Genomic DNA, 13,505 nt, shown 5'->3' with positions numbered 1-13,505 from the left:
GTGAACATTTGTCAAGTACGTATTTCATTAGAAAAATTGGTACCCGCCTGCGGGATTCGAACACCGGTGCATCGCTACATACGAATGCACCGGACGTCTTATCCTATAGGCCACGACGACTTCAATGGCTATGTCAGATTGTGAATTCTTATTATCAAATTAACATCGTTATCCCAATGTAATATCTTAGCATCGAAATCCTTTACCTACATTATTAAGTTCTCGTACTGCGCTAAAACATACACCTCGAACTCAATCTCGTCGTTGCGATCAACTGCAAATAACAGCATTAGCACCCGGACGGAAACAAGCAATCATGAAACGAACTGTGCTCACATATGAACCGTAACTCCAAACTCCCACGAGTCTGGGAAAACTGAACAATGGAATCCGACCTCCAAAGTGTTACACGTTCACAAGATACCACATCGGGTGTTTTGAGAATCTGAAATGTTCCTGCAATTCGTGTTGTAAGAACGGCGACGAACGTAATTGCTTGTGGGAGTTTTGTAGTTGTTGTGAGTAAAAACTTATCGGGATGAATGGAAATACGAAATGAAGTGACAGTGCGACGATAGTCAGTCAGTCAAGCGAAGCAATAATACGATCCGGTTTGAGACTTGGACTTCATACCTCTAGGTATAAGTAGCAAATACATAAATCTATCAGTCCACAGACGTCCACTGCTGATCATAGGCCTATCAAGCTGTGACACATTGGCTGGTTATATGTATATTCTACAAAATTCGCCACCCGTTTTGAGACATTCGTAAGTCTCAATTTCATTATATGAAATCGAAACACCACCGATTACTTCGCACCAGAAACAGGCAGATTTTAATATGGCAATTCTCATTTGCTCCGTAAAAAGTTTCATTTACATTAATATTATATTAACTTTAAATATCAAACCGAATGACATCTTGTCATTTACAATTACCACGTTTGTTGTCTACGTTTACCTAACATTTTTGTTTGTAGTTTATCAAACAATACAGCTGTGTCAACGTTACTAAATTCTTGTAAATATGACGACCGAAGACCCCAGCAAAACATGCCCATATATTTGTCCAACAACGATAAAACCAGCAGGAGAGACTATATCTTATCTGGAAGCTGGAATGTCGCGAGGTCCAGAAAACCCACACGCTTCTCCTTACGTCCCTGGCTTGATACAACCTCCTGAGAAAAAGATTTATCCTCCAGGAGCACCGCCAAGGTATCTACCGCAGCCTACAGATTCTACCAGTGGGGATATTCTAGGCATGGGCCCAATTGGACCTTGGGCTCCAGGACACATCGACTGGACGCCACACGCGGGAACAACAGGCGTTCGACCTGTGGTAGACAAATACTCTATTACTAGATATTCAACAGGCGAGTGGAGGAAGAACAATGAATATGTTTTAACTCCAAGAGCGACGGATAAAGCTAGAAACTGGGAAACGACCACAAAAAAAGATCTAGCGAATGCTTTCTCTGGAATGGATAACAAATTGGCAGACGTCAATAACAAATTAGAAAAACGAGTTAAAGATTTGAGCCACTGGAAGAGAGAAGTGGAAAAAGCAGTTCTAGCTATTACTGATGAAATAAACGTGTTAGATCAGGATAGAGGTAGACTTAAAGGTGCTTGTAGGATCTTGATGCTTCCTGAAGCTATTTCTAGAGAATGCCTAGAGCTTAGGACCAATAGATATGAACCAGATTTAGTAAGAGATGATGCTGAACAAGAGTTAATCAAAGAAGTGGCTATAGTTGGAGAAATAAGGCGAGTGTTCATGGATACTTTAGCCAAAGTTGAGGAACAAATGTCTATGAACAAAGCGGCTAAAGCAAGCATTGAATTTGATTGGAGCGACAAAATGGTTTCCTTGAAATTGGATACGCAGAATTTGAAATTGTCACCAGATTCGAATTTACTATTATGGCACCCTGGTGTCGCCCGGTGGCCAGAAAACGCCACAACCTTAGAATATTGGGAGCATTTCTGTAGTGAAAGCATCAGAAACTGCGAGGAAGTTCGACAGAAATCGAAAAATTTACGAGGTGATCTCATGACTGCGATCGTCAAAGGCTCTCAAGACATGAAGATTCAAGCCGAGAGAACCAATGCAGCACTCGCCGAAACTGTGTCTGCTACCGAAGAACTATGCGAAAAGTTAGAAGAAACTTTAAAAATAAACTTACAGCAACTTGCACATATAGAGAATCTGATAGATGAACTTAAAGATTCTTTAAGGAAGGTAGACGAAAGAAATAAATTGGTGATGACGAGGCTACATGCTAGGAACTATGACCGTCCCAATGTCGAAAACTGCAGAGACGAGGCCCAATATGCTCTGATGGCTGAAGCTAAGTTTGTAAGAGAAACATGTGAGTCTCTATCTGGGAAACTGCGAGAGGCCGAGATCATTAGATCGGATTTGATGAAGTACAGGGGTGAATTGGAAAAGCAGATCGCTTGTAAAAGGAAAAGTTTGAATATTGATCTAGACAGGTGCGCCAGAGTTAGAGCTCACATGCCCACTCCTGAAGAATTTGCAGCCGGATGACTTATTATTAAAATTGAAAAACTTTTGTGGTTTAATTTTGTATTCACAATTGATTTTTATTAAACGTTTGAAATGGTCCACGCTGTGTATTGCTCGTTCGACCTCGACAAACATGCACGAGGTTAGAACACGAATGACTATCGAAAAAGTATTCGTATCGTGAAAAAATGGTTTTTAAATTTAAATTTTTTACTGGTGGTAGGACCTCTAGTGAGTCCGGTGGGAACCACCACCCTGCCAATTTCTATCGTGAAGCAGTAATGCGTTTCGGTTTGAAGGGGGGGTAGCAGTTGTAACTATACTGAGATCTTAGAACTTATATCTTAAGGTGGGTGGCGCATTTACGTTGTAGATGTCTATAAGCTCCACTAACCACTGAATACCAGTTGGGCTGGGAGCTCGTCCACCCATCTAAGCAATAAAAAAAAAAAAACGCCCCTGCCGTCGTCCGTAAAAAGAATAAATTTCAGCAGCGCGAATGAATTTATTTACTTTCATTTTGCAATTGATTCGTCACATTCTCGAAACTCGAAACTTATACTCATGATCGAGAGCACGAAAATTGTTTTCACATACACGTATGCTTAGTGCGAGTTTTTTAACGTTCTCGATAGCGTAAAAGTTAACTTAAATTTGTATGGAGCTGGAACTTTTGTCTACGTTTGCCGCTAGGGGTGCTGTTCCTATTGCATACAAGTTTGAGTTAACTTTTACGCTATCGAGAACGTTAAAAAACTCGCACTGAGCACAACGGTAACGTAAACCTCGAAGGCGGGCTATTGAGTACTACCATTTAATGTAATGACTTTTTTTATTGCTTAGATGGGTGGACGAGCTCACAGCCCATCTGGTGTTTACTGGATGCTCATGGACATCTGCAAGGTAAATGCGCCACCCACCTTGAGATACAAGTTCTGAAGTCTCAAGTATAATTACAACGGCTGCCCCACCCTTCAAACCGAAACGCATTACTGCTTCACGGCAGAAATAGGCAGTTTTCGTATCGAGAACTCGACACATTTACATTACGAATTCGATAGATTTTCGTGTTTGACTCTACAGGAGGCCTAATGATTTCAAACGTGACTCTAAAACCAACAAATTTATTTCCAGCGTTTATTTTGGTCTTTAGAATTAGCGTAATAGGATTTATACTCAACCTCATGTCTCAAGCTGAGTAGCAGTATGAACATTGTTTAGATTTTAATGAGATAATTCTTAACAAAAAAAAAGAACACAATATTCCTAACCTAAAAGTACATGTTATTATCCGCAACACGCTTCGTCAGATTACAGAAATAGAGTTATCAGCAACATGCTTCGTCAAAAAGTACAATACATACTTTCAGCTGCAAGCGTCGTCATAAGTAAAATATATTGTTTAGATTGTGTTATAAAGACAAGAAGGAGATCCTTCCAAGACTTTCAGGAACACTTATAGACATTAATATGAAACGACACAGTAATATAAATATAATAAAAATCTTTGCAACCCACAAAATGCGGAAATCCAAATGATAATTCGCACATCGCAACTGTATCACGTACGAGTATGTAATGTGATTTGTAATTGCGAAATTATTCAATTACATACGATGTGATTCTGTGAATGACACCTTTCACTACATGCCGGGGAAATAATTGCAAATGTGCTTATATAGTTACGTGCGTAGTAGCTTACATACATACATATGTGTAACTAAGTAGTACACGAGCCAAAGGGAACTGAAGGTTTGATCGCTATACGAGCTCACGGGCCACTGGTGCGAAGCAGTTATGGAGCCATAGACATAAACAATGTGAATGCCGCCACCCTCCTTAGAGGCCGAGGCTAGGGAGAGAGCCTTGAGAGGCTATTTCAGCGTAACCTTAACTAGTAGGTGAGCTCACGGGGCTCAAACCTGACGTTGCTAAGCAAGAACCACCGGATCGGAAACGCGACCCACTGAGAAGATCCGACCAGAAACTTAGTGGGCTGTGTCTGTGGGTTAATTTTCTCGTCATACAGACACAGACTCTGAATATTGTCTGCATAGCCGTGCTTATGTGAGTTCGCTAGTGGACTTCAATAATAAAAAAAACATGAATTATACTCATCTTCCATATAGGTATTTTCGGTTTAACCATACGTATGACACGTAGGATTTATAAATTGGCAGTATACATATGTATAATATGCATATATTATAATACTAGCTTTTGCCCGCGACTCCGTCCGCGTGGAATAGTTACTTTGGCATAACGCTAAATTTTACCCCCAACTTCATTTACGTAGAAAGTGAAAATATTTTAGAATTGTAGAATGTTAAAGATCTATTTAAACCCTTATTTTGAAACATTCTTTATTGGTGCTCCACTTGTATTGGTCTTACCGTGATGTTATATAGCATATATATAGCCTTTCTCGATAAATGGGCTGTCTAACACTGAAAGAATTTTTAAAATCGGACCAGTAGTTTCTGAGATTAGCGCGCTCAAACAAACAAACTCTTCAACTTTATAATCTTAGTATAGATTTTATTTTCCATAAAACAGTACCACCACAGCATTCCCTATTGTTATCACTTTGGTTGAGTGATAGAGAAAGCTTTAAGCATTAAGTCCGTCAAGATACCCTTTGCGCATAAAGTTAAAAAAAAGTTATCAGCAAAATTACATTGTCACCACTGGCAACACTGTCCGGTATTACGAAGTTTTCAACATAATTATAGTGAAACTGAACGCAAATCAAGCGTCCCATTGAAAACTTTCCCTTCTGATAGTTACTAAGGTCCAGTGCGTCATACGAATAATTCTCGTCTACACGATTTCTGAACTCATGCTTGTTATAAGCAGTAAATACAATTAAAAGAAATCTGAAGCGGCCTTCTTCTGTTTACGGAGAGATTAGGCTATCCCTGTTTAGGAAGAATTCCTTAATAGTGACACACAATGACAAAACTCCATTGTACAATTTTTCATTGTTTCTTAGATAACATTTTCATAAATATCTTAAATTTTAATCATAGATTACTAACAGGCGCGAAATGAAAATAGTAGGCAACAGATTTACATTAAACAGATGATTTTTGACATAGATTAATAACATTTTAATTAATATAATATAAAACGAGTCATATTCATCCTATAAAAGTCTTTAATTTGGTTATATTACATATTTTCACGAATCTTGAATATCAGTACCTACATATTCTTTCAAAATTAGCACAAAAGTATTGAAATGTAACGTCTGATCATGAAGCGGATAAAATAAGTTGTTTTATTTTTTTAAAGCAATAAAAATGTATTAAGACGAAATGCAGTCTTTCACAACGTTGTAATAAAACAGTAATGAAGAAACCGGTATGTGTGTAATGGTTACCTATGTTGTTTTATTTCAGCTCTGAGTCTGGTCGGCGGAGTGGCGGTGTACCCGGCCGGCTGGAACGAGACCTCAGTCCAGGAGACGTGCGGCCCCACAGCCGACCAATATAAACTAGGTCAGTTATATCAACTTTTAGGAATCGTTCTACCTTTACTGCTGGTAGGACCCCTTGTGAGTCTGCACGGGTAAGTACCACCACCCCGCCTATTTCTGCTTTTTTTTTGATCGTACCTAATCTGAGAGCCTTGAGAGGCTATTTCAACGTAACCTCAACTAGTAGGTGAGCTCACGGGGCTCACTTGATGTGAGTGTTAGCAACCTGACGACGTTGCTAACACGAACCCTAGCAAGAGCCGTGCTTCGCAGAATCTACTGAGAAGATCCGGCGAGAAACTCAGTGGGCTGTGTCTGCGGATTAATTTACTCGCTGAGCCCTTCATCGCAAGCGATGGGTTCGACGAGAACGATGACCGGTGCTTAAGGTACCTAAAAGCACCGTTAGTGAATCGGGAGGATCCGAAATGACGTGTTTGGGCGACGTCGACTGCTTTCCATTCTGTCCGCAGGATCGGGAATGTAGTTACCGGCGGCCACGATACGAGGGTTCTCGTGTCGTGCCGCTTTATCGAAGTGAATCGGTAACACTTATATCCATTCTGTTCCAGGTGGCTGCCACATACGCTGGGCGTACATCTTGGCCGCGATAGGGTGTCTAGACGGCGCGGTGCTGTCTGCGCTCGCCTTCATCCTGGCCACGCGGCACGTGCGGCTGCGACCCGACGCCGGGTACCCGCCGCCGTCGCTATACAAAGGTATGCGGAATTCATCGCCGACAACCTTACCTATAACATGACTTCTAAAGCCTTTAGAGGCTATTTCAGCTTCGCCCTAACGTGTAGATGAGCTCTCGGGACTCAAACCGGGGGTATTGCTAACACGAACCCTAGCAAGAGCAGTGCTTCGCAGAATCTACCACCGGATCGGAAACGCGACCCACTGAGAAGATCCGGCGAGAAACTCAGTAGGCTGTGTCTGTGTTAATTTACTCGTCGAGCCCTTCGTCGCAAGCGACGGTTTCGGTGAGAACGATGACCGGAACTAATAAATAGTGTTTTTATTGATTATGAGAAATGTTCACTTTGGTCTATGGACATCGGTTATGTCAGTACCGTCGAGGAATTCTGAGTGGCTACCGTCCCCGTTGTGCCGACAGTAATACTGGTGGTAGGACCTCGTTTGAGTCCGCACGGGTAGGTACCACCACCCTGCCTATTTCTGCCGTGAAGCAGTAATGCGTTTCGTTTTGAAGGTTGGGGCAGCCGTTGTAACTATACTGAGAGCTTATAATCTCAAGGTGGCTCGCATTTACGTTATAGATGTCTATGGGCTTCGGTAACCGGTTACTTCAGGTGGGCTGTGAGCTCGTTTACCCATCTAAGAAATTAAAATACTGTACGAAGTTACAACTCTGGGTGTGTCCTCCCGCCCCCCACACTTAGGGGCGGTAGAGGGCGAAGTGAACGGAAATAAACACTCATAAACATATTTAAAAAAAAAACAATAATCCTTTAAACAAATAAGCATCGAACTATCCAGATTGTTTGTAATTCTAACTTTGAATTTAAAATAAATAACGATCAAACAAACTGTTTTAAATTAAATACGCTTCACGCGTTATTCTACGCTTTTATTATTTTCACTTTATTATTTTCTGTGTAACGTAACGGAACAGTCCATACTTCTCGTGGTCACTAAAATTAAGCGCTGGTTAAGTATGGACATTATTTTTGTGGTAACGTTAAAATCAATTGTGTTTTTTAGGTATGCATATCTGTCTACCCAAAAAATATGGAAAATTTGTTACTTAATTGTTTACTAGCTGACCCGGCAGACTTCGTAGTGCCTCAATAGATAAATAAAAGATCTAAACTTTTGTATAAAATAAACTTAAAATAAACAAAAGGAATCCGTCCGACGGGGGACACATCAAAGGAAAAACAAATTTATTTTTATTTAATTAATTTAATTTAAACCTTCTCTGGACTTCCACAAATAATTCAAAACCAAAATTAGCCAAATCGGTCCAGCCGTTCTCGAGTTTTAGCGAGACTAACGAACAGCAATTCATTTTTATATATAAGTATAGATTATTCAGTCAGGTGAATAAGCTCGCGGCCCACCTGGTGTTAATTGGCTACCTGAGCCCATAGACATCTACAACGTACCTAAATGCGGCCATTCGCATTGAGATATTAAGTCGAAGTAACAAATAGCCTATTTATTACGCAAATTATAATGAATTATTGCGGTTTTGATTTTTATTAAACGACTTTATTCCTTCATCGTGGAAATGAATCGTGAACAGTTGTTAAGTGGTTTTTACTGGTGGTAGGACCTCTTGGGAGTCCGCACGGGTAGGTACCACCACCCCGCCGATTTCTGCCGTGAAGCAGTAATGCGTTTCGGTTTGAAGGGCGGGGCAGCCGTTGTAACTTTACTTGAGACCTTAGAATTTATATCTCAAGGTGGGTGGCGCATTTACTTTGTAGATGTCTATGGGCTCCAGTAACTACTTAACACCAGGTGGGCTGTGAGCTCGTCCACACATCTAAGCAATAAAAGTGTGTATTTGATTTCAAAAATAAGTCTGTCTGCGGGATCCGAACACCGGCACAGTGGTATCGCTCGATATAAATACACCCGGCGTCTTATCCATTAGGCCACGACGACTACTACCTCTATCGAACTTCTAACCCGAGGGTTCGCGTATCTGACATGTCGCTGGTACCTGTGCACAAATCGTATTCTTTCGAAACGCCCCGAAGTCCGACCGCACCCACCAGAGCGCTATTACTGCAACACCTTATCGAAATTCCTAAAAATTACATAAATTCATTTTACGAACGCCAATTAAATTAGAAATTTGAATATTTGATCGGAATTAGAGTCGAGGTTAGAATCTTTCGGAGATTAAGTAATAGAAGCGTGTTAGTGTTACATGTCACGCATAATAAAATGCTTAAAGGAGCATACGACCGGTGGCGACCTCAAATGTGATATATAAATTAATATTTTCTCGCGTCTAATTCGCTGTTCGAAGGTTTGAGGGATAACTTTACGATTTCCTCATTATTATTTTTCAAATCTCAGTAAATGACCACCATTTTACTGCGATTATATTTCATTCCATATCATCTCATTTCATTTAATGTCATCCCAGTTGATTAATGCCTCAAATTAATCATCTTCATTTCATTTCACTTCATATTATCATTTATCATAAAAATAAGAATATAAATTAAAATAAGACATGACTTAAAGGTCTTAGTTACCAGGTCATAAAATCCATAAAAAAAAAATTTATAATTTTTCAATTCACTCATCCTCTATTTCTATTATTTTGTTAGCAAATGTGATATATACGGTCACCGCCCTCGTCGAACCCATCGCTTGCGACGAAGGGCTCGAAGAGCCCTAATTATTAAATATTAATTATTAATTAACCCATAGACACAGCCCACTGAGTTTCTCGCCGGATCTTCTCAGTGGGTCGTGTTTCCGATCCGGTGGTAGATTCTGCGAAGCACTGCTCTTGCGAGGGTCAGTGTTAGCAACATTCCGGTTTGAGCCCCGTGAGCTCACCTACACACCTTAGGGTGAAGCTGAAATAGCCTATCAAGGCTATCAGCATAGGTAGGATAAAAATAATAATATATAAATTAATATTTTCTCGCGTCTAATTCGCTGTTCGAGTGTTTGTAGGTATCTTTACCGTTCCCTCATTTTTTCAATTTACCCATCCTCTATTTCTATTGTTTTGTTGGCGTAATGGTTGTTACTATGACTAAACCCGGTACCCCGAGATCGGAGACAGTTTTCTGTTCAAGACGTTCCAGATAAGCGGTTCTGATCTGGTATGTGTGTCTGGTAGTCTGGCGTGATCCTCCCCCTCATGTCCGAGGGTCGTGACCTTCGTGCGTGATTTTCGTTGTCGCGATGTCATGCTCTAGTTTTGTATTCGGCTACTGAAAGAGTGTCGTTGAAGGTGGCTCCGAAAGCGATGCAGACCTGGTCAGACCATCACACGGGTCTGTGGTTCCGCGACCCCTTCCTTCCACTCTACCAGTAACCACTAAAATCTAAGTCGTTGTGGCCTAAAGGATAAGAGGTCTGGTGCATTCGTGTGTAGCGATGCACCGGTGTTCGAATCCCGCAGGCGGGTACCAATTTTTCTAATGAAATACGTACTTAAAAAATGTTCACGATTGACTTCCACGGTGAAGGAATAATAATGTGTAATAAAAATCGAACCCGCAAAACTGGTGGTAGGACCTCTTGTGAGTCCGCACGGGTAGGTACCACCGCCCCGCCTATTTCTGCCGTGAAGCAGTAATGCGTTTCGGTTTAAAGGGTGGGGCAGCCGAGACTTGAGACCTTAGAACTTATATCTCAAGGTGGGTGGCGCATTTACGTTGTAGATGTCTACCGGCTCCAGTAACCACTTAACACCAAGTGGGCTGTGAGCTCGTCCACTCATCTATGCAATAAAGAAAACCTTAAGTGGCCTGGTTCGTATCTGGGTCAGGAGCAAACGTCAGCGGCCGCTCCCATCACGGTTGCCACGGCGGGCGACACCAATGCATCTCTGATTAAGCTACGTACATGACCAAGTGAAAACAACTAACTAATATCTCAAGAATACGTTCTTTGCGCGAGACTTATGTACGATAACCGGTAACCACTTTACACCAGGTGGGCTGTAAGATCGTCCAACCGTCTAAGTAGTAAATAAATAAATAAAAAACGTTTTGTTTTTGCGACCAAGAAAACTGTTGAGAATTCGAAATGACAGAATTAATGTAATGATAGTAAAAAAACGCGAACTCAAACCATTAAATAAGCTTTAATTGTTAAAATAAAACAACTTAGATGTTGAATATGTCCCTTCTGTGAGACCTAGTGATAAAGGTTTGCAAATAATTTTACTTATGCAAATTGCATAAATATTGTTGGATCATAAAATCGCGGGAGTGAAGTACGCGCATCAGAAATACAATAATATATCGTGGTTTGTAAAAGGTTTTTTTTTATTGCTTAGATGGGTGGACGAGCTCACAGTCCACCTGGTGTTAAGTGGTTACTGGAGCCCATAGACATCTACAACGTAAATGCGCATCCCACCTTGAGATATAAGTTCTAAGGTCTCAGTGTAATTACAACGGCTGCCCCACCCTTCAAACCGAAACGCTTTACTGCTTCACGGCAGAAATATGCAGTGTGGTGGTGCCTACCCGTGCGGACTCACACGAGGTCCTACCACCAGTAATTACGCAAATTATAATAATGCACTCGGTCTGGCTGCTACCAAGTGAGGAGTCCTGGCATTCAATTTTAATATATATAATATATGGTCCTGGCTCTCGTCATACAAAATGTCATATTCTCAATTGCAGGTGAGGTGAACAACGGCTACGTGACGGACGCGACATCTGTTAGCGGCTCTAGGAAGTCTCTGGCGCTGCAGCCCGTGCTCATCATGCACCCGCACGCGCCCATGGACATGGACACGTACTCTCACTACTCAGGACGCACCGCGCGATCCAAACACGGAATGTACGCGAACACTATGCATAATTATCAATTATAATTCAACTGTAAAGCGTTTAAAAATCCGTCCGAGCATTGTGTTCACTGCCGCTAGATGGCACTGTACTTTTTAATAAATAGTACCGGTAATTTCCGCGAGATGGCGCTTTTATAAATTATTTCAAATCTGTACACTAGAGAAGGAAGAAAATACAGGTGTAGTTTTAATGAATTACAATATACTTTTAATTGTAACATCTAGTACTTAATAAGTGAAGTCTTATAAATAAACTTGTAACGTACAAAACGGTTGAACAAATTAAATTAAAATTTATTGAACTAAAATTATATTTTAAGTATATATTTGTTAAACTAAAATGTAAATAATTTAGATTTAGCTGTAAGATTTTGTACCTAACATTTGTTATTATATTTAGGTAATAAAAACCATCGGTTATATACTTTAACACTAGATTTTCGGATGGTATGGTAAATTTACTTAAATTAATGAAAAAAAGAACGGATTAAATTTATGGTAACTTCTGAGAGGGAGCGGTAGAGGTTTTCTTCGCGTCCTACCGACTAGTGCATAAGTACGAACTGTGTGAACTGTAGCGACTTTACAACGTAACGAAACCCAAACTAACCAACTAGTGCCTTGTAGAAAGCCTTTTGTATTTTGTGAATAATAAAAAGTTTTATAAGCGTTTTCTTTGTCTAACTTTGAACGTGAACCTCAAAATAAAATATCGTAACCCGTTTTCCTCCCGCGTCTCCAGCGCTATAGAAATTTTTTTTTGTACAATTTTTCCTTATTAAGAAAGGCAAGGGGATCTAAGCTCAGAACCATAGATAATACACTTAATATTATCTATGGTCCGTACGAACGCTTGTGTGTAGTTGACCACACCATAGTGGCTGAGCCTTTGCTGCTCGCTCACCTGTCCTGGTGAAACTGGAAAGGCCTTCCGGCCACCAATAAATACTTTAATCAGAAAACAAATAATATAAAAAAATATGCTTTTATAGAAAATCCAACTAAAAAATAGAAAATAAATTTTAATAAATTTGAATTAAAAACAGTGTAACAAAAAATGATTTTATTGTAAAAAAAGCGTGGGGTGGATGGTATCAGTAGTTAAGAATTGCTTGGCGGCCGAAGCGGACTGGAACAGTAATACGTTGAAAGAAATAAGAAACCAGTTCAAATCAATTTATTTAACTTCCAAACTTTAGTCTTCGTAAAACCGTTGTTCTCCTCTTGGCTCTCCCTGGGCATCTTGTACTCGGCGAGCATCTGCACATGTCGTCTACGCTTCTCTGTCAAGCCGTGACGACCTGGATCTCCTATTAGTATCTACAAATATTCACAATTGACGCAATAAAATCTCTCATGAACGCCCTGTTCCCCGGATGCTATTGTTCCTCTTCAAACGTGAATAGAAAAGAGTTTCTAATGAGAAATCCAATGACTAGCTAAAGACTACAAATAATATGAAGGTGGTACCTAGTCGCCGTCTGTTATCAGCGATGATGACTATGGTAAGGTCTTGAAGACTACTTGTTTTTTACCGATTCGGAATGAAGTTCCACGACAGAGAAACCGTAAAGAAACTCAAGGCTTGCTCCTCTGAGAAGGAAAGGTTGAGGGATTAAACAGTCAATCTGGTATCTTGTAAATTAGATTCTTTGACTCGCGGATAGAACTTAGACAATCTCAGGGATCACCCTACGTCAAATGGTGCTGGAGTTCCAGCTCGAGATAGCCAACGGACTGATTGACAGACATAATGATCGACAGACTGACAGACTTCCCGAGGTGTGTTCTCTTTGAAAAATTTGACTATCGAAAAATGTTAAAAAATACTAGATTTTATTTTTCATCAGAATATAGTCGTAGCCATATCACTGCCAGTTCGGAGCGCATTAAGCTATCTATATTCAACAAACTATAATTAGACTAATTAGTATGTATTAACACAACATTTTGCAAATGATTC

General features: G+C 40.3%; 3 protein-coding genes across 5 annotated transcripts in view; 2 read left to right on the top strand and 1 right to left on the bottom strand.

Moving 5' to 3' along the window:
• The window catches only part of LOC101743003 (LHFPL tetraspan subfamily member 3 protein), a 28,081-nt gene extending 15,867 nt beyond the window's left edge, over positions 1-12,214 (top strand). The window contains exons 2-4 of the mRNA XM_012696653.4: positions 5,936-6,034; positions 6,585-6,731; positions 11,373-12,214. Coding sequence (XP_012552107.1) covers positions 5,936-6,034; positions 6,585-6,731; positions 11,373-11,566 — 440 coding nt within the window. The 3' untranslated portion in view covers positions 11,567-12,214. The remainder of the gene's footprint in view (positions 1-5,935; positions 6,035-6,584; positions 6,732-11,372) is intronic.
• Tst (testis specific tektin) lies at positions 915-2,631 on the top strand. The gene is given in 1 exon segment (NM_001043408.1): positions 915-2,631. A coding segment is annotated over 1 exon segment (1,527 nt). The 5' UTR covers positions 915-1,028; the 3' UTR covers positions 2,556-2,631.
• Positions 12,215-12,704: 490 nt separating the features above from the next.
• The window catches only part of LOC101742711 (electron transfer flavoprotein beta subunit lysine methyltransferase), a 43,396-nt gene continuing 42,595 nt past the window's right edge, over positions 12,705-13,505 (bottom strand). For all 3 annotated transcript variants that reach the window (XM_062676776.1, XM_012696655.4, XM_062676778.1), the window contains one exon: positions 12,705-12,862. In XM_062676776.1, the coding sequence (XP_062532760.1) occupies positions 12,710-12,862 (153 nt within the window). In that variant the 3' untranslated portion in view covers positions 12,705-12,709. The remainder of the gene's footprint in view (positions 12,863-13,505) is intronic.

Source organism: Bombyx mori, chromosome 28 (assembly GCF_030269925.1).
Source record: "Bombyx mori chromosome 28, ASM3026992v2".
Lineage (NCBI taxonomy): Eukaryota > Metazoa > Arthropoda > Insecta > Lepidoptera > Bombycidae > Bombyx > Bombyx mori.
Note: the sequence above shows the minus strand (reverse complement) of the source record. Positions and strands in the feature narration are given on the sequence as shown.